At 49.7% G+C, this 20,541-nt stretch overlaps 7 protein-coding genes across 7 annotated transcripts; 3 read left to right on the forward strand and 4 right to left on the reverse strand.

Moving 5' to 3' along the window:
* Positions 1-6,943: 6,943 nt before the first annotated feature.
* BGZ61DRAFT_487539 (uncharacterized protein) lies at positions 6,944-7,468 on the reverse strand (the record flags this gene model as incomplete). Its single annotated transcript, XM_046249985.1, has 1 exon — positions 6,944-7,468. One exon carries the CDS (start codon positions 7,466-7,468, stop codon positions 6,944-6,946), a length of 525 nt encoding a protein of 174 aa, XP_046093746.1.
* Positions 7,469-9,270: 1,802 nt separating this feature from the next.
* BGZ61DRAFT_487540 (uncharacterized protein) lies at positions 9,271-9,821 on the forward strand (the record flags this gene model as incomplete). Its single annotated transcript, XM_046249986.1, has 2 exons — positions 9,271-9,376; positions 9,436-9,821. 2 exons carry the CDS (start codon positions 9,271-9,273, stop codon positions 9,819-9,821), a joined length of 492 nt encoding a protein of 163 aa, XP_046093747.1.
* Positions 9,822-10,359: 538 nt separating this feature from the next.
* BGZ61DRAFT_406074 (uncharacterized protein) lies at positions 10,360-11,657 on the forward strand (the record flags this gene model as incomplete). Its single annotated transcript, XM_046243149.1, has 4 exons — positions 10,360-10,612; positions 10,644-11,033; positions 11,085-11,210; positions 11,270-11,657. 4 exons carry the CDS (start codon positions 10,360-10,362, stop codon positions 11,566-11,568), a joined length of 1,068 nt encoding a protein of 355 aa, XP_046093748.1. The 3' UTR covers positions 11,569-11,657.
* A 271-nt stretch (positions 11,658-11,928) lies between these two features.
* Positions 11,929-12,387, reverse strand: BGZ61DRAFT_317411 (CAP domain-containing protein; the record flags this gene model as incomplete). Its single annotated transcript, XM_046238889.1, has 2 exons — positions 11,929-12,010; positions 12,065-12,387. Coding segments are annotated over 2 exons (405 nt in total), but the record flags the coding sequence as incomplete, so codon positions are not given.
* Positions 12,388-13,732: 1,345 nt separating this feature from the next.
* BGZ61DRAFT_320403 (uncharacterized protein) lies at positions 13,733-14,806 on the reverse strand (the record flags this gene model as incomplete). Its single annotated transcript, XM_046238929.1, has 5 exons — positions 13,733-13,904; positions 13,982-14,352; positions 14,411-14,478; positions 14,532-14,568; positions 14,630-14,806. Coding segments are annotated over 5 exons (825 nt in total), but the record flags the coding sequence as incomplete, so codon positions are not given.
* A 1,630-nt stretch (positions 14,807-16,436) lies between these two features.
* BGZ61DRAFT_500862 (alpha/beta superfamily hydrolase) lies at positions 16,437-17,433 on the reverse strand (the record flags this gene model as incomplete). The annotated part of the gene is made up of 2 exons (XM_046251622.1): positions 16,437-17,225; positions 17,323-17,433. 2 exons carry the CDS (start codon positions 17,431-17,433, stop codon positions 16,437-16,439), a joined length of 900 nt encoding a protein of 299 aa, XP_046093751.1.
* Positions 17,434-18,258: 825 nt separating this feature from the next.
* BGZ61DRAFT_435751 (chaperonin 10-like protein) lies at positions 18,259-20,082 on the forward strand. Its single transcript, XM_046243999.1, has 5 exons — positions 18,259-18,828; positions 18,879-18,946; positions 18,992-19,296; positions 19,379-19,575; positions 19,635-20,082. Exons 1-5 carry the CDS (start codon positions 18,656-18,658, stop codon positions 20,014-20,016), a joined length of 1,125 nt encoding a protein of 374 aa, XP_046093752.1. The 5' UTR covers positions 18,259-18,655; the 3' UTR covers positions 20,017-20,082.
* Positions 20,083-20,541: the final 459 nt, after the last annotated feature.

Raw genomic sequence — 20,541 nt, forward strand, 5'->3', positions numbered from 1 at the left:
AGACTACGCAGCGTTGGCGGTGGCAGAGCCGTGGGCATGCACAATCGAGGGATAGGTGATGACGGCGCCCAACCACCACAGAAACTGGATGAAGATGATCCCCACCCAGACGCATGAGCCACGTGAATCGCGATGGCCGATCCACAGCATGCTCTGGATACGGAGGGATTTAGAGGTACAGCAGATCCCAATAGCATCGTCAGACCTAACGAGAGCGATCATCGGGTTCCCCGAGAGAGATGTGCTGGTGGTGTCGGTGTATGTAGAAGGGAGGAACGCGCGGGCACTCGAAGTCGCAATGAGGCAGCTACACACGGCGATTGCCGAGTTCCGCCATGGATCCGGGAGAAGAACTGACGTGATCTTGGCAGGAGACTTCAATCGCCACAACATGCTGTGGGGAGGCGACGAGGCGACGGAAAGAAGGCAAGGCGAAGCTGGGCCGATCATAGAGCTAATGGGGGAACATGGCCTCCACAGCCTGCTGCCCCGAGGTACGAAGACGTAGGAAGGTCCGGGAGGTAGAGCGAGTACGATTGACCTGGTGCTGGCGTCGATGGAGCTGGCGGCCGAAATAACGAACTGTGGAATACATCCAACAGAGCATAGGTCAGACCATCGGGCGATCCAAACGGAATTCAACACAACACCGCCGGAACGACCACCCAGCGATAGACTGCTATTTAAGAATGCATCTTAGTTGGAGATCAAGGAGAGGGTGAGGACGAAGCTGGAAGCATTGCTGTGGGGTGGCACAGTGCAGATTCAGACGGACAGGCTGATATCGGTGGTTCTTGATGCGATCAACAGTCTGGTCCCGTAAGTTAAGCCATCGCCATACGCCAAGAGATGATGGACGACGGACCTGACCCGGCTGCGGCGGATATACACGTATTGGCGAAACCAGGCAAGAGCATGCCGACGACGAGGACGGGAGGCAGCGGATGTAGAACAAAAGGCCAGAGAAGCAGCAAAAGAATACCACGATGGGATTAAGAGGCAGAAAAAGGTATATTGGGACAGCTTTCTTAAAGATAGAGCCAACATCTGGCAATCGGCCAAATACCTCTCGCCGGGAGGCGAAGCGACAGGTGATAAGATACCTCCCCTGAAGAGAAGAGATAGAACGACGACGAGCGACAAGGCGGAGCAGGCAGAGGAGCTTCTCAGCGTTTTCTTCCCGCTTCTGCCGGCTGTAATCGAGGATGAAGGGCCCTGGCCTGTGCAGCGAGAAGTAGCGATGCCAGAGCTGACATTGGAGGAGGTGGAAGAGAAGGTGATGGCGGCCAAGGCACGGAAAGCTCCGGGCGAGGACGGACTGCCGGCGATGGTGTGGAAGAAGCTCTGGCCCGTAGTGAGAGACCGGGTGCTGCATCTGTTCCGAACATCCCTGAGAGACGGAGAGCTGCCTGCCCAGTGGAGAAGTGCGAAAATCATCCCGCTCAAGAAGCCAGACAAGGACGACTACAAGGTGGCCAAGTCATGGAGACCAATCTCACTTCTATCAACGCTGGGCAAGATCCTAGAGGCGGTCATTGCGGACAGGATCTCGTACGCAGTAGAGACATTCGGACTGTTACCTACAAACCATTTCGGCGGGAGAAAACAACAATCGGCTGAGCAGGCACTCCTGCTCCTCCAGGAGTACATCTACAAAGTGTGGTGCAACCGGAAGGTACTCAGCCTGATAAGCTTCGACGTGAAGGGGCTTTCTACTCCAACCGGTCCGCAACGATTGTAGTAAACGGCTACACCCCTGAACGACGGGAGCTGCCACAGGCCGGACTCCCGCAAGGGTCGCCCTTGTCACCGGTGCTATTCCTTTTCAAGATCGATGCAAAGGGTGGATCGATTGCGTTTATCGACGACTACTCGGCCTGGGTGATGGGTCCGACAGCAGAGGCCAACCGAGCAGGCGTTCAGGCTGTCATCGATAATGCACTGGAGTGGGAGAGATGGAGTGGGAGAGATGGAGTGGAGCGACGTTTGAGGAAGATAAGACGGTCATCATATACTTCACGCGCCATCCTAAATGCACCGACGAAAGCCTCTATATAATTAAAGGCCAAACAATCAACCCAAAGAAAAGCAGCAAGATACTGGGACTGGTAATAGACTTAGAGTTGCAGTATAAGGAGTATATAGCGAAAGCAGCTACGTGGAGCCTTCGAGCGGCCATATGTCTATGAAGATTGAAGATGCTAGCTCTCCGAACGGCGAGGTAGCCGTTTGTGGCAACAGTAGCCCCGACGATGGACTATGCCTCTACCATGTGGTCTCACCGACGCAGCGTAAGGGAGATAAAGTGGCTGAATGAGGTACAGAAGATGGACGCGCAAGCAATTACAGAAGCCTTTAAGACAGTATCAACAGCAGTGGCGGGAGCAGAAGCTAGTATTATACCAGTCAGCAAACGTCATACGCAGGCCGGCACGCAGGTCTACGTCAACATACAAACGCTGCCGAAGACGCACCTACTTGTGACGCTTAGGGTGAGGGAGATATGGAGGTATCTGTCGCCGTTAACGAAGCTGGCACTTACCCACGATGGTGCAGTAGAGCGGATAGAAACGATCCAGCTATATGCACTACCACTATAGCACGGACATATAGTGGTGGAGTAAGACTTAGGCAGGAAGGCAATAGCGGATGAAGGCACAGATGACGAGGTAACCGAGACCAGCAATATGAGAGAAGTGCGCATCGCAACGAGTGCCTCTGTGAGGAACGGAACAGTAGGCATGGGCGGCGTGGTGCGCAACGCCGCCAGCGGAAGAGCGGATGATGTAGTAGCAAGGTACTCTGTCACTCTTGGTCCGAGAGACGAGCAGAATGCATACACAGCCGAGCTGGAAGCGATAGCAGTAGTCCTCAGGTGCATGCCTGATGGGCTCCGGCATCGGGATGTGATCGTTGTAACGAGAAACCGATCGGCACTGCAGGCAATTGCAAAACCTCAACAGCAGTCAGGACAAGGCACCATCCGGGAGATCTATAAGTATGCCGAACGACTTAAAAAGGGTGGCAACACCATTAAGATGCGTTGGGTATCGGCCACAAATAAGTCGTTCATACTGGGAGCAAAAGCAAAAGCGGAAGCGCAAAAAGCAACAGATAGCGGATACAAAACAACGAAACCGCCGTACCAGACCCGATCGACCCAACTGAGAATACTATTAGCACAACGTCGACAGCGCATGGCGCTACCTGAAAGCTTAGGCGGCTATTCGAAGCGGCTCGACAAGGCGCTGCCCGGCAAGCACATAGTCACATTATATAACCCCCTGAAGAGACGCGAATCCGACATCCTGGTACAGCTGCGAACGGGGATGGTGCGGGTCAATAGGTATCTGCATAGGATAGGCGCAGCGGAGATAGATACATGCGACTGCGGCCAGGAAGAAGAAACAGTCGACCATTTCCTCTTCTGATGCATACGATGGGACGAGCAACGAGGGCACATGCGAAATGTCGACCAAGGAAAGGTGGGCAATCTATCGTTCTTTTTAGGAGGCAAGACAGCAGAGGACGGGTATAAGTGGAGCCCAAACTTACAAGCAGTGCGAGTAGCGATCAAATTTGCAATAAGCACAGGCCGTTTGGATGCTACACAGACGGAAAAAACATACTAATCAATCAGATAATACAACAAGAACTGACATAGTACAGCCTCTAGTAGACAGACCAGGCTTCAGCTGCTGAAGAAGGGATACTAAACACTTGGAGAAGTTGGCCTTCAAGCAGGCCTGTCGCAGGGGCTGAGAAAAGTGGCGGGGTGTAAGGATTGGAGAGGTTGAGGGTCTAAGGGCTAAAAGCCGGAAAAACAATGTAACGAGATTTAATGTTGTGGGCTCTATGAGGCGTATCCTCCCGGGCGGAATAAATTCATTCATTCTTTCCTTTTATATATCAATCTGTAGCCTATTGAATGGGGCTTCCAGCGGCATCTTCAATATTTTGTATACCAGCTATGTGCGCGAACTACAGCCTGCATCCTGCGTTTCATCGAAAAGATTAGGTTTTACAGCACCTCCAGATCAATCTCTTCCCACAGCTCAATCGCAGCTTCAATAAGCCGCTGCTTAGATTCCTCGTTTTTTAGCATCGTCGAGAGCTCAGGATATCGCTCGCAGACCCTTGTTTTGAGTATTGCCCATAGATTTTCAATGGGGTTGAGATCCGGGCTGTAAGGCGGCCAGTCTATGATCTCGGCCCTTCTGTTCTCGCACCATTCTAGCAGCCAGCTCATCATCAATCGCGACCGAAAAAGAGGGGAATCATCGTGCTGAAAGCGGCTATTTCTAGTGACAATTTGAGGAAGGTATTGCTGCAGGCATTCAAGCAGAACTCGCGCCGTAACGCCGCCACGATCAGAATCCGGATCGCCGTAAAGAGGGACCATTGGAAGGCGCCTGCGATAGTTGAAGGCGCTGAAAAACATCTGCGAATGCCTCGTTGGAGTGACTCGGGTCTGAACATTCTTTCTGAATAGTCTCTCATGCTAGGAACGGTCAGGGAGGTCACAATTGCAAAGAGATAACATACCGGCTTACAGAAGCACCAAGTGCGTCTCTGGCCCTCGCCTCGGGCCACGATAACTTCATCCGAGAAGGTCCAAGACTCCCAGAAATCTGTAGACATATGCACATATCGCCTAGCAAAGCGAAGGCGTTTTCTGGCCGTAGCCTCGCCGATAAAGGGCCGGATAATTGACTTGAAATGCATAATGCCCTCGCTTCTTAGGAACGCTAGAATCGTCTTCCTAGAGCAGCTCAATCCGGCCTCCTCAATCAATTCCTTGATTTGGATATGAGGGTCATTCTCTATGACTCTCAGTATTCGTATTTTTCCCCGATTTCCTAGCTTGCGCGGCCGGCCGGGCCTGGGTTGATCTTGACCACTCTTTTGGTCTCGATACCGCCGTACCACACTGTAAATCGCGTGCCGACTTAGCCCCTCTTCGCGTGCGATTGCGGTGGCGGACACACCCGAATTGTACCTCCAAACAATCCTCGTTCTTGTATGAGGTGATTGATGTACTTGCGACACCATTCTGACTTAATTTGGCTGCGCAATGAGTCGCTGAAGTTAAGTGTTGATTATGGTGTAGGTAGAGGGAAAGCGGGGACCCCGCTTTCTAACCATACGCCATACGCCATACGGACCTGAATGGTTTATGGTGTATGATTTATTCTCGTATGGCGAACTAAACCATATATTGCCCATACGGCAAATGACGTCAAACCGGTCAAGGGCCCACATCTTCCCCTAGAGCGCTGGTGCTTCCCTCCTCTGCCATGTACTCGTATTGTTCAACCTCGTCTACTTGTAGCCCTACCGTTATACCGCTGCGAATCCAGCTCTTTAAGCACTCCCCCTTTTCAATTGTCGATGCTCCAAGGAGCATTCGATCCCACGAAATTGTACGCCGTGCTCCAGAGAATGTACGCTCAGGGTCAGCAGATATGGCGGGTATTGAGAGAATGTCTATTGCCATCTTTGATAGTCGGGGAAAGCGCTCCTTCTGCTCATCGCGGAGCCACCAGGCAAGGGGGGAGCAGTCGATTGGAATGGGTGGCTGGGAGGTGTAGGTTTTGTATTCGTCAACGTCGGGCTCTGTGCCTATGATATTAAGCTCCTGTGCAAGCAGGTCATACTCATCCAGTTCCAGTGCCGGAACAATGGAAAGAGTAGTATAAACAGTTGGCAGGTTCTTATATTCGTCTTCCCACAACTTCTTCACTCCAGTAAAGATCTTCTTATACTATGCCTTTGGCTAATTTTTCTATATATAAGCCTTTCCACGGGATAGATGGAGAATAAGCGCTGCACTGTATGCCGGGCTCTCATCGGAGAGCTGGTAGTATTTGTCGAAGATATACCAGCTCGTCAGTACTAGATCAAGTAGCTATTAGTTTATCTTATATTTATTAAATGCTTGCTGGTAATGCTTGTAAAGGATGTCCATCGTAAATAATATACGATCGAGTGTTAAATAATATCCCTTAGTAAGGAGAGTTATCTTTTAAAATAGCTGTAGAAAGTTCCGCATCTCGCGAAGGTTTTACCAATCCTGTGGTGCTAAGTAGTCGTCCACAAGGGCGTCGTAGTACTTGTTCTGATACTACTTGATATGCTCCTCCTTATTAAGAGCAGCATCGAGCAGAAGAAACCATAAGTTCCAGTGTGTATCGTTGTCGAGCCCGAGGATTTTGCCGGCACGCCTCTGAAAGAGATTATACCTGTAATCGTTCGCTCTAATATGGATAGCAGTATTATGCAACTTGCCGAGCGCACCGAGTTGACTCCAGCCACGGTCCTTTCGCTTCTTCCAACCCTGCATCATATCAATGTTGAACGAAGCTTGGTCCATCTCTTCAATCTGCCTGCAGGCTTCAAGCACAGCCTCTTTGCTATCTATGAAAAGAAACACTTGGACGCAAAGGTTGACAATGTGGCTATGGCAACGAATCCGTTGGTGTCTTGCATTCCAGGCGACGCCTCGTCCATCAAGGAAGTGGCTCAATAGACGATATAGCATATTATTGGAACCGTGATTATCTCCTGTAATATATCCCAGCTGGCGTGAGATGCCGTACTCCTCAATGACTGGCTGAAGGAGCTTCCACTGCTTGGCTCCGCTGTGGCTTCCAGGGCCGTCTATGCCAGGAAGTTCAGGTAAGGCCAGCAGTGCCTGGCAGGGATTTTTCGTGCCTTCCTACATAAATTGCACACATATTCCTAGGAAAGCTTTGTGGTTTGGTGTGCTCCATACGTCAGCGGAGAGGTGAAGCTTGGCAGGTGAGGATTGCAGCTTTTTTCGGAGAATATCTTTGTGGATTGCATATGAGTTTGAGCAGAGTTTTTGGATATGGCCGTGGGAGGTATTGATAAGCTCTTCTGCAGTATAATTTGCCGCCATGAGCAGAGCGTGCAACTCTGGCTAAGTATTGCAATTGTATGGAAGATTGCGGACAGTAACCAGCTGGACTAAGGCTTCTATTGCAGCCTTTGGATTAAGTGCGTTCCGAAGCACTTGCTCCTCTCTTTCTTGAAGCTTAGTAACCTTAATCTCGCCAGCTTTGTTGAACGCCTCTTTAATGAGGCTGGTGTGTGCTTTCTTGGTTGAATTTGGCTCTGAGCCAGCAGCTTCAACTGAGTGTATCTTAAGTAGGTGGTTGCGGAATGTGGTAGACACGTATGTGGAGTACAGTGGGTTGCTGCAGTATTTGCAGTAGAACACTAAGTCTTGCTTTGGCCCAGCGCGCTCAGGCTCGGATCCTTGAGGTTTTCGGGTGTGTTGCCACGTCGCATCGGCCGTAGTGATGCGTTTGCGCTTTGGAGTTGTTGAAGTGGAAGATTCAACGGAGGGTAAGCTCTGCCTATCAGGTATCTCAGAAGCCGTCTCGATTGTTGCAGCTATGGAGGACTCGCGTTCACTAGGCGTGCGGCTGAGGAAGGAGTCCATCGCAAGCAATCAACAGGTATTATGGCTTTCCACTAGCTTTGTGGTGAAGTGTCGCGCGACATGGAGGCGTGGCTAGCTGACGGCCGGTCAGAGGGTCCCTCAGTGAATCGGGTAACGAATGAGACTTGATTTCTTTCTCAAGGCGTGGAATCGTATGAGACTATATGATCTGGAATACTGTGGCTGCCTGCAAGGCAGCAGCTGTTGCCTACCAGGCAGGATCGTACTACCTGTTCGCTATAAGTGAGCGACTTGATCTTGACATGAAGTCTGAAAATGTGACTCGAAGCGATCTTCATAGTTGCCTTATGCCTAGGATTGGAGCTACGGAGACGTTGCACAGCAGTACCAAGTTACCCACGCCTAGCTTAAGCAACCGATTTGCCATTCAAGTATCCTTTATACCTTATGGATCTATTGGAAAGAGCGGCCTTTCAGGACCAGGAGGATGGTCAAGTGTTCTAGTGCCGCCGATTTCCTTACCCGACTATTTTTGACTCGGAGCAACTTTATCCCGCGTATGATCATATATGGTCATACGCCTCAGACTGTATGGTATAGGTGTATGGGCAATATATGAGTAATATATGGTTTAACTAAACCATACGCGTATGGTTAGAAAGCCTGGTAGATGATAGTAGAAGGAAAATCAGATCAGAGTAAGACAGCTAAACAGTGAGACAAAAGTTGGCGACTCGCTACGCTACAGGTTTTCTTTTTAATACAATCATTAACTACTATGTACTACTACTACTGTTTATTCATAACAACCGATAGGGTGGTACCGGTAGTACGATGATTGTAGTCGGTATAAGTTCGGTTGTTGTTAGATGACGTTGCTTTTTATTAGGTGACGCACGGACGAAAAGGTGGTTTCCTGTACAGAATGCAGAATGCGGACAGAAAACGACATGTCCTTTGTACAGCAGTAGTAGTAGGATCGTGGTGTGACTGATGACCTTGAAGTGTGAAAGTACGGTGAGAGATGATTGCGAGATATCAGCCTTCATTCAGAAAGAGGACTTCACGACTTTTATGTATAGTACTAAGATGTATTTCTTTACGTGAGTTTGATAAGGCATCCCAATTTCCGCTCCAAAAGTCTGCCGCTGGACTACAAGACGAGCCATACAAGTCGGGTGCTTACAAACCGTAACTTCAAATCCACCAGAATGTAATGTAAAGCCTATAGATCACTGACCGTATTAATACGGCCAGAAGTCTGCCGCTAGACTACAAGACGAGCCAGACAAGTCGGGTGCTTACAAACTGTAACTTCAAATCCACCCGAATGTGATGTAAAGCCTGTGGATCACTGACCGTATTAATACGGCCAGGGCGGGGCCACCCGAATGTGATGTAAAGCCTGTGGATCATTGACCGTATTAATACGGCTAGGGCGGGGCCACCCAAATAATGTAAAGCCTGTGGATCATTGACCGTATTAATACGGCCAGGGCGGGGCCACCCGAATGTGATGTAAAGCCTGTGGATCATTGACCGTATTAATACGGCCAGAGCGGGCCCGCCGGTGGGGCTTGCGGAAGCTGCGGCTCGAGCACTTCGGACTAATATTGGGGTCAGGTCGGGGTAATTCCATTCTCGGAACTGAGTCCGGACTTGGCCTCGGGTTCAGACGCGGACTGTCAATTGGGGAATATGAGGTAGTGCGGTTTATACCGCGGGCGCTAATGACAAAGCTTCAATGTGCGAATCCGAAATATAAAGAGAAAGGATATGATATAGTCCGAACTAATCATCATCGAACATAATTTCTCAACTACTCACTTCAGTCTATTGTCATGGCTTCCCTCGAGTTAACCCCTGTCTTCAATGTCAACGTGTCGGTGTCTCTCCCGACTGGAATGGGACCTGGCAATGAATTTTCTGACCTTACGGTTATAAATGGTTCGCTTAATCCATCTAGTCAACCTCTACTGAACACTTCAATACTTATCGGACTTCAGGGGAAAATGGATACGTCGAGACGATCGACGGGAAAACCAGGTTTGAGATTACATCAATTTCTGACTGGCTGGTTCTGGGCCAGAATCAAACCACTGCAACTGTGGATGCGAGAATGAGCTCGGTCGGCCCGAAGGGCATCAATCTAGACATGCATTATCTGGGTAAATTCAAACTCACCTCAAAGACGAACGAAGTGTTCGGTGGCACCCCCGGAGCAAGCTTTGATTTTGGGGAAGAATACTTATATGTAACTCCAAGAATCTCGAGTCGATCTGCGGAATTTGGATGGGTTAATAATTTTGTGTTTGTGGGTATGGGGAAAGTAAAGACGGTCCGAGAAGGTGCTGGTATTGAGATCTCATACCTCATCCTCAGAGTCGGTTAATTGGAAGAATTACATAATCGAGCTAACATAAGCCACTAAATATTTGGAGGCATGTTGGAACACCAAGGCTCCAGGGAGTCACGTGTGAGACCGGGGTTTGTCGGAGGGAGCTCGCCAAGCCTCCGGCCGGCTAGCCTATATTAGGAAGCAAGGAAAAGAGGGGAGCTACAGAGATACGAGAATACACACATGTTCGAGGTCATCAATTGGTCATACGTGCTATCCAACATAAATAAAGCTTAAAAGAATTGAAAAGCTTTCCTTTTTTAAAGTAAAGAATTTAAGTCTAACTAGAGATCTCTAAAACATTATTTACATCAGGGTTTAGTTTATGTTTATAGTGAAATTCAATGGGAAATAGGAATCTATCGTTATAGGTTAGACATCGTTACATCCGTGATCGTTATACGCCTGTCTACTGTATTGTTGTCTGTTGGATATTTAAAGGAAGCTGATTCTAGTGCTTATCTTTCTTTGACCCCCGCAAAGATTCCACACTTTATAAATCATACCATCACATCCAATAAACATCCTAGCAATGCCTTCTCTCCATGATCTCGCAGTCCCCAAGGGCTCGACGGTTCTCGTTACCGGAGCCAACGGCCTTTTGGGCTCGCATGTTGCTGACCAATTCCTCGAGTATGGCTACAACGTCCGTGGTACTGTCCGAGATATAGGGAAGAACGCTTGGCTGGCCAATGTCTTTGAGAAGAACCATGGGCCAGGACGCTTTGAACTTCACCAGGTGGCAGACATGGCTGCTGAAGGGGCTTTTGACGAGGCCGTTAAAGGTAGGTTCAGGTTTCGGAAACACCATGAAAGGTACTCACAACCATCAAATGGGCGTCTCTATCGTCGCCCATACAGCCTCCATCATGTCCCTTGATCCCGACCCACACAAGGTCATTCCCGATGCTATCGCCTTTGTTGTCAACGCTTTGAAAGCGTCCTACGGCGAGCCCAGCGTGAAGCGCTTCGTCTTCACCTCGTCGTCCGCCGCGACCGTGTCTTCGGCCTTGGACACGCCAGGTATTGTTGTTACTGAGGATACCTGGAACGAAGATGCTGTCAAGAAAGCTTGGGCAGAGCCTCCTTATGGCATGGATCGCGCGGGAGCTGTGTACGCAGCGAGCAAGACCCAGGCGGAACAAGAAGTGTGGAAGTTTCACAAGGAGAACCGAGAAAACCGCCCTGATCTTGTTGTCAATACCGGTAAGTCTGACTTGCACTTTGAGGCGGTGCACCTCGACTAATCAAGTCCAGTTCTTCCAAACTTTAACTTCGGCAAAGCTCTTGATCTAATTAACCAAGGATACCCTAGCAGTTCTGGATTTCTTGTTGCTCTGTACAAGGGAGAAATAACGTTCGTGCATAAGCTTGTTGTGCGCCGTAAGTGCTGCCTATTGTCGGTCGATACAAAGTAATGAATATTAACTCAATATCTCTAGAGTACTACGTCAACGTCCAGGATACTGGTAGACTCCACGTCGCCGCAGCTATCTTCTCTGGCTTGGAGGGTCAGCGCATCTTTGCATTTGCAGGACGGTTCAGCTGGGACCAGGTTCTGGAGATCCTACGTAAGGATCAGCCAGAGAAGAAGTTCCCCGACAACTTTTCAGGCGGGGAAGATCTTAACGAGATTAAACCTCGTGATAAGGCAGAGCAATTACTTCGGGACTTGGGACGACCGGGCTGGACAAGTTTGGAGGAGACCATATTGGATAACGTCAAGGATCTGAAAGAGTAGCAAGCCGATGTCACACAATCTATGACGTCTAAATGACGATGACGGACGAGGCACGTTGGATTAGAATCTAGGAGCATACACGATAAGTGGTGGGACTTCACAGTGTCACCAGGTGAGTCACGGCGACATCGGAATGAAAGAGCTCTGTTTTGCTTCTATATTGTACTGTGATGTATGGAGAGCATGGACAAGCAGCCTCTGAATTCCAACATTTGGATCACAAATCATGCCACGAATCCCCTACCACACGAGCCAGCGATAGCAAAAACCCAAAGGCCTGCCTTTAGTAAGGAGTCTCGCCGTTGCTGTAATCAAGTTAGTTAATGCCACCTTACAGACTCGAATTGGCTTACTACCGTAGTTTCCAGCCGGGGAGTAACGAGCAACAACATAGGTCCCGCCGTTTCCAGATGCAACTGCCATACCGACCTTGGTACTCTTGCTTCAGACGATTTGCGCTGCGATAAGTCAGTACAAAGACATTGCGTTAGATCACAATAAAAACTCACTGTAGTGGCCATAGGAAGAAAAGTCACCCTCGCCAATAGCTTCGCCGTTGTAGCTCGACTTCTCCTCAATCCACATCTTGTCAGCATTGGCAAACGGCGAGTCAGTGGCAGACTGCATGTACAGGTTCTCGCCCTGGCCGCTGCCCTCAGAGTGAGTCAAGCTGCCGACCGAGATGAGGTGGGTAGCCCACTCCTGGGCATTGTTGGCGAGGGTTTCGTCCCAGACCTGAGCAACTTGGCCAACCACCTTGCGGGCGGCGTTGTGGGCGTCAAGAGCGGCCTGCTGGTCGGCAGTAAGATCCGAGGAGGATGGAGAACTAGGTATTAGTATCGTTCACATATTTCCTCATGTCCAGTATGCCTATCAGCTCTGTTCTGTCATCTGCGTTGGATAGGAGGAGCAATGTCATTTTGCACCCTTCGTGAGACACAGAGCTAGCGTATATATTCTTTGCACGCCCAGAGTCGTGGCCTAGAGTAGATTTCCTACAGCCGCATAAGACCCAGCTGGAGGCAACGTCTTCTCTTGCTGTCCCGCCCTGGAGAACACATCCTAGTACTACGACGTTGCCTCCACCGGCATCGGCAGAAACAAGACAGGCTACACATGCACAGTGGGAGTCGGGGATCACCGTGGTGACGCCGCTGAAGAGGAACCGCTGGAATCTGAATATCGAGGCGACGCTCGCCTTCCAGAGGTAATGCCAGACCCCGCTCCGCATCTTCATTTCCGAGCACAAGTGGAAAGACGGCCAGCCGGCGGAGGAAGCCCTCATGATGTTGGGACAGGGGGACGATAGCGCTATCCCGGTGTGTGCCGTCTTCATGTTCGTTCACGGCAAGCCCGTCGTCGTGAATTACAACACACACCAAGGTCTGAAGCTGGTTAATGGTGCCAGCTATATATCAGTGGAAATCGTTCTTGGCAAGGTGCATCTAGAATATTGGATCCATGCTAATACTGCGCTGTACTTCAGCCCACCAGCAGGAATCCTAATGGCATTAGAGATAGCTAAAGACTTCGATTTTATTAATATACTGGCTAGTATAATCTTACTGATATCTATAAGTATTAAAATAGAGTGCTAGAGAAAGCAGCCGTGGCCACCCAAGTAGCATCTTAGCTAGGCCCGACTGTACTGAAACTCTCAAGTGCCTGACAGCACCATCACAGAACGACTGTGAAATCATTGCGAATGTACTACCATATATATCAGGTGCAAAGTGAAAAATATTAAATTGGATAAGAGTCAAATGATAGTCGGCGCAGAAAGTGGTCCAAATATCTGATCATCGCTTCTCATCCTTCCTCTTCCTACCGGCGCCCTACCAGACAGCTCGCTAGTCATAGCCACCTCGTACGTGACCTTGATATTGGGCTTGTAAGTAGTAGCATCAGGGACACACTCTTGCTGATCCACCTCCACTGCTCTCAAATCTGACGTTGATGAATAGATTTCTGCCTGAACTCTATATTTCGAATCATCTGTTTCTTTCACAAAATTGCCCTGCTTTGGTACAGGAAATACGTCGAGTGCCAAGTTATTGTTGCTTCGTCCTCCGGAGGCCGTTGGCATACGCTCAAATGTCGTCCTATTGGGTCGAGTCAAGGTGTAGGACTTGTTCGAACCGTCAGTCAATTTTGAACTGAAACCAGGGACCAATCTAGCAAGAAGAGGCCGCAGAGTGGCTAAAGATGCGCAGATGATGGCGCAGTTTATCTCGACAGCGGTCCACCATGCAGCATCTGTCGTGTCCCACGTCGGGTCTGGTGTAACAAGGCATCGGTGGAGCGTCGTGGCTCGAATGATAGATATGATGCATGTGCTTTACGGTGTCGAGGCAGTTAGCCTTGAGCGTCCATAAAGTATCTTCAACTTAAAAGAGATAAATTCAAAACTTACAAAAGTCCTATAGAGAGAATAGCTGCCAGACAAAGCTTCCGCCTCCACCCCATATTTAGAGAAAACACGGTTGGCAAGGGGGCAATGAAGATGATGAAGTCGGTAGCAATATGGAAGTAAGCCGTGAAGTACCAACTAGGGAAAGTCGGGAGGCAGGTATCCGCCATGGCTGGCACTATAGCGGACAGGGGAAAGCAGGTAAGTGCGAGCACTGGTATCTGGACGACGGCCCATGTTGAAATGACGCATAAAAGAAGAAGGGTGACTCGTTTCATGATCTTGTTCGAGAATATACGACGATACTGTAGTAGAAAAGAAATCTTGATAAGGTTTAATCCTAAAGTATAAATAATAATACCAACATAGAGAGCCTAATATAGTTAACAATAGTGAGTCTAAGATTGCTTGATTGCGGGAACGGATACGGACCGTTAACTGTTTGTGGATACGATCTGGCGGTAGAGTCCATATATGACGACCAAGGGCAAATTTAGCCTCTGGGACAGTTCTTAGAATCCATCTGTCTGCAAATAACAATAGGACGACGTACGTAATATAGTCGTTATAGAAACGACGATGGAAAGGACCTGGGCAAAATTCATTAGCTGACAGTCCTCCCTAAGAGATTTTTCGTTAAGAGAAGTGTACCTGAGCAACGCAAATCGTCCAGTCATCGGGACCCAGGGCCTTGAGAAGAACAACGCGAACGTAGAGCCTCAAGGCGACGATCAAAAATGACAATACCACGAAGGAGATGCAGATCGCTATGACAAGCGGCGATCTGGACTGCGCATCGACAGCCGGATCCGAGCCGGGGGTAGCCATTCAGCAAATGGTCGATGACTTGATGTGGAACAAAGGAATTATCCAAGTAGGTGGAGCAGACCTGGATCCCCACTCTTAAAGGAAAGAATCCGGTTGAGGCAGTGGTCTGCGACTGGGTTGTATAAATATGAGGGGTGCAGATCCATTAGCTAATAAACATGGGAGTCTTGTGCAATTTATCTAACTAATATCAAACAGCCACAGCGATACTAGTCCTTGAGGTGTTGGTCTACCAGCGTTGACGAGGCTTGCAGCCGCAACTACACACAAGGAAGGATTCTGACTCACGCAACCCCTCTCTGATCGCATGTGCGCTATGGCGTAGTCCGCCGCGGTACGTGGGTTGTACTTGCGTATAGAGACAGATGAATACATTGCCGTAAGCGCCCGGCTATGGCACCAAGGACGGCGTACGAAAATATCGGACTCAACAAATGGCATGGCTTGACAAGATGGGATGGGCATGATGATTTCTCCTCGTCATCTTGACGGGGTGGTAGTCTCTGCAAGGGTGGTATTGGTGAGCCTAGATTTGGAGGTGAGCTTGTTGAATAAAGTACCTGACGCTTCGTGCATGGGCCTGTCTTGTCCATAATTTGACTCCTCATCAAAGAGCTGCAGCCCGACCTGGTAGCTCTCACATCCGCCCACAAGTGCGAACTGTGTTTTGTCTTACTCATGGACATCCCCCAAAGACACTAAAGCGTCATTGCTGCTGCATCAGGCAAGGCGAGGTTCCATTTCAAAGATGGCTGCGACACTTGGTAGCTTGTAAAGTTGGCCCTAAAAACGCCCATCGAGGCTCGAAGAAAGCTGCCATTCTCAAAAGTACTACCAAAGGTGCATCAAGCTACCTGCAATAAATGTAGGTACAGGATCCTTAGAGGAGCATTATCATCTTTCACGCTCCCCGCACAGAGCGCGCAACATTTGTTCGCCTTCCTTTGCAGCTAGGGGTTTGCCGCTGAGGGCCTGCACCTAAGAGTAGAAGAAACCAGGCGTTGGACTAGAGACATGGCTTCACTTATGGCGGCCACCAGTCAGCCACTAGTCCTTCGGAATCATCCGCGGGAAGCAAGCCAAAGGAATGGGCTGGGCTCTCGGCACGCATGCCGAGCGTGGAAGCCCCTGAGTCCTTGCATTGATTTTCTAAGCACTAGAGAAGCCTCAAAACAGTATCCGTACATCACTCAGCAAATCTTATTGGCGCAACTTTGAAGAATGCTCGCGGAGCTTCCCGGCACCCACCATCTCTCCCTACTCCCTACTCTCCACATTCACCACATCAGCACTTTCCCCATTGAAGGGGCAATTAAAAACTAATCATAACGAACTGTCAACCCAACCCAGCGCTCGTCGCAAGTGACAGGGTAAAAGGCTTAGCCCCAATGTGTCTCAGAATCTGCACCCAGCGTCAGTCCACTAACTAGTGGAGATGATTGGATTGTCACTTCAAGGGATGATGTCCATTCAATTGATGCGACAAAAGCGGAAAGGAAAAAGATGTTAGATAAAGAGTATTGCTATTCATACAGTAAAGTCACGTGACACATTTTTTTTTTTACCCCGCATTCGGCATCTTCCCTGCATTACAGTAGTAGGCCAGGTGTTGTCAGTATTAAGTCGACAACTACTTAACATATCGTTCTAGGAACTGGATCTGCGCCTTGATGTTGTCTCGAAAGTAATCCCCCAGGTATATATCAAAGTGGCCGCATTCTTTCAGGTAATGCAACTGCTTCGGCTCCCGAGCCTTGTTGAAGGCATCCATCTGGGACGATGTTGAAACAAGGACGTCGTTGCCTGGGATGACAAACAGGAGCGGTGTGGGGGAGATCCTATGGATCATTGCCTGAGCCTCAAAACTGAGCATGTGCAGTTGAGTCTGAGACGTGACATAGTTTTCCCACTGGCTGCCACAATTCCCTTGCTCAATCAAAATGTCGTAGGCATCCTTGGTTGGGAACATGGCGTCTGTTTTAGACGGATCAGCAGACTCTCGATCAGGCGCAATCAGCGGTACAGTAGAATGACCCAGATCGGAAGTGATCCGTTTTCTGTCCTCCAGTAGCTCCGGAATGCGATGCCTGAACGCAAGAGATCGAGTCTCGCCAGACACGGCAGGCGCTTGAATGATGGCAGCTTTGATTCGCTTGTCTATCGCTGCCGCATAGATGACATTGCCGCCCGAGAAGCTACTGCCCCAGTATATTATCCTGTCGCCGTCGACACAGGGCAAGGTGATGGCATAGTTGAATGCGTCGAAGTAGTCGGTTTGCTGCAACGCTGGGTTCGACTCTTGTCGAGGTAGACCATCGCTGTCTCCCCAGTTACGGTTATCGTAGAGCAAGACGGCATATCCTGCCTCGTTGAAAGCGGAGGCGAACCGGGGCAGTAAGAAGTGGCGAGTGCCGCCAAGCTGTGTGAGACGTAGACAAGTCAACGATCCGGCATACCGTAGCATGACTGCTAAAGAGAAAGAGGCAGAACAGGGACGGGAAAGGGAGAAAACTAACTCCATGGGTCATGATGATGCATGGCGAGATCTCGTGCCTTGGATATAACCATCCGCGAAGAATGGTGCCATCGCAAGCCTTGAATTCAATGTCTTGACGGGGCAGAGTCATGTTCGCCGGCATGGGTATGAAAAGGAAAGTAACGGAATTATACTCGAGGCAAACGTCTTGTGATTTAATGACTGCGAATAGTTATATAGTCATCATGATTGCAAACTCTAGGTGCTTTCATGAGTCGGATGGCGATAAAGGGTTATTAAAACCTCATATGAGCCGTCGACTCCAAGACAGCTGCCGACGTTCCACCTGGGAGGGCACCCTGATGAGGTGGAGGCCGGGAGTCCGGAGACAGATCAATAATCAGTAAAGCCTCGATGACTTTAACAATGTGTCACAGCACTCTGCTCCTGCCAGCTGAGCCGTGTTGCCCCGGTACGATAGTGGCAATCATGTAGCTTGAAACCTTTCGTCTGTCCGAGACACCCCTGCAACCTCTGCATTCAAGCTGACTTGGGTGTTAAGGGTCTTTCGTATAGCGGCAGACGGCACAGGCCGACGATCTTGAAAGCATCAACAAACTGTATCTAGGCCGAGGCATATGTGGAGAAGACAAATTGGCCTAGCCAGCCCGTTCGTACCCCACGCCGCATTGAGGGTCACTCAAAGGCCCAAATGAAGAGGCGCGCTAACAAACACCTCTGGCATCCACAAATAAGCGGATGTAACGGGATGGAAACAACCCGCTCTTACTCGGCCGACTTGCATCAACTTCCCGGGCCCTGGGAACGAATGGCGTCATGTGATCAATTTATGGACTATATAAAAGCGGAGAAGCCGCGGTTCAACAGTCGATCATCTCCACTCCGCTGAGTTGGTTGCCAACCCCCGGAAACCTTTGCTGCAACGGTAGGCTGGGGCTTCAGGGCCTAGACTATGACGCCGAGTCAGGTCTGGAACACCAGGCAAAAGCAACTTTCATGCATCCACAAATAAGCGGAGAAGCCGCGGTTCAACGGCCGATCATCTCCACCCCGCCGAGTTAGTTGCCACCCCCCGGAAACCTTGTCGCAACGGTTGGCCGGGGCTTCAGGGCCGAGACTATGACGCCGAGTCAGGTCTGGAACACTAGGCAAAAGCAACTTTCGTAAGCAACGAGCTGTTCTCTTTCCTCATCCTCGGGTGAAGCTTCCGAGTTATGCCGACACCAATAATCACTGCCCGTATAGACTTCCTTCTGTTATTTTCAACAAACAAGACACTGAGTCATAACGCCGACGGCGGATAAGTCCAGCTTCTCTTCTATAGTGTATGGAAGTTCCGACGTGCTTAGTTCATGAGATTTCTCGCCATTTCTCACAACGAACTCACACAGTATCATCTTGAAACATCAGATATAATGTCTACTATGAAAGCGGTTGGCGTATCTGCCTATGGCTCCATCGACAATTTCGAGTCCCGTGACGTTCCGCGACCTGCAAGTCCGACGGGCCGTGATGTTCTTGTCAAGTAAGTTATTCAACTCCGCTCTGTCGCTTCATTCCTAACGAGATCGTCAGGGTCGAGGCTTGCTCTGTTAATCCAATCGACACCAAGATCCGGGCTGGCATCTACGACGACGCACCAGGTAAGGCTCCCGCTATAGTGCTACTCAGCCACTAATTGGGACAAGATTACTACAAGTTTGCTCCCAAAGGCTTCCACATCATTGGATACGATGGTGCTGGGACTGTTCTGGAAGTCGGCCCCGACTGCAAATTCTTCAAGCCCGGCGACGATATCTCGTGGGTTGGAGCGACAACTCGCCAGGGCAGTTATGCAGAGTACCAGCTCGTCGGCGAATTCCACTGCGCTCACAAACCCAAGTCGCTCGACTTTGTCGAGGCAGCGAGCTTTGGCTTGACTTTCGGAACAGCCTATCAGTCCCTGCGCCACCGGCTTGAGATTAAACCCAATGAGAACGTCGGAATACTGATTGTACGTGAGATTCATCTTCCATCAAGTGCTGTTTAGGAAAAAGTCTATCATACTTTGGCTGACGTGCTATCGCGCAACCTAGATTAATGGCGGCGGCGGAGTTGGCAGTGCTGCTATCCAGCTGGCACGCAACGTCTTGAACCTGCCAGTAGTGGTTGCTACTGCGTCTCGACAAGAGACTATGGATTCTTGTAAGCGGATGGGCGCCACTCATGTAGTCAACCACCGGCATGATCTTGTGGAACAAGTCAAAGCCTTGAACCTGGACGTCCCGATTAAGTATACCAACGCCAAGTGCCTGACTATCCACCATATACCTTGCTGATTACGCTGACTAGATATGTCTACATCCTGGCAAGGACTGAACAATATGTGGATGCCATCGCCAAAATCTGCGCACCCTTCGGCAAGGCTTGCACCATTGTCCAGGCTGACGTCAGTCTCTACGGAACCGAGTTCATGTCCAAGTCAATGACCTTCTCCTGGGACTGGCTCGGCTCTGCGGCGTATCATCGCACCAATGTTGAAGGCTATCACGACATGTTTACAACCTTGTCGCGCCTGATGGATGAGCGAAAGCTTGTCCCAACTCTTGGCAAGCGGTACAAGTTGACTCTTGCAGGGCTAAAGGAAGCCCATCGCCAAATCGAGTCCAAGACCACTGTAGGCAAGGTTGGTCTCGGCGTGAACGAGCCGGGCGAGGGTGTTCCCTTTGCTTGAGGTAGTTCGTGGCCTTGGCAAGGGACTGAGAGCACAAAACCGACGTCATTACTTAGGATAGATTTGACCTACATCAAATAGATATGCCTCAATTGAACTTTGGTAACACTGTCTGTACAGAAAATACCCCCACTGGTTCAGTCGTCTTTAGACCAGCTTGAGCAAGCATTAAATATAAAAGCCACCAAGTCTTTTAGTACAGCTAAGGTGAAGAATCAAGTCGATATATCGCACTAATAAGAGTCGGACGTGGCTCCGCGTATCATACATACAGCCGACCTGTGTGGCAAGTGCACCAGAATACAGGGGAGAGTGAAAGCAGGAGAAACGAAAAAGATACGGGTAAGGAAGGCGGGGTATAAAGTTTGCTTGAGCAAATCAAGCCAGCTCGGCGTTGCTAAGGGCAGGTCATGTGTCCATGTACTGACATCCGAATGTCCAGAGCAGCACTGTGCCTCGGATAAACGCAACACGATTCCCTGCGGGGCTACTAATACTGTGTAAAGTCGCAGTTGAATAGCTATA

The sequence above is a fragment of the Ilyonectria robusta genome, assembly GCF_021365365.1.
Source record: "Ilyonectria robusta strain PMI_751 chromosome Unknown BGZ61scaffold_79, whole genome shotgun sequence".
In the NCBI taxonomy this organism is placed as follows: Eukaryota; Fungi; Ascomycota; class Sordariomycetes; order Hypocreales; family Nectriaceae; genus Ilyonectria; species Ilyonectria robusta.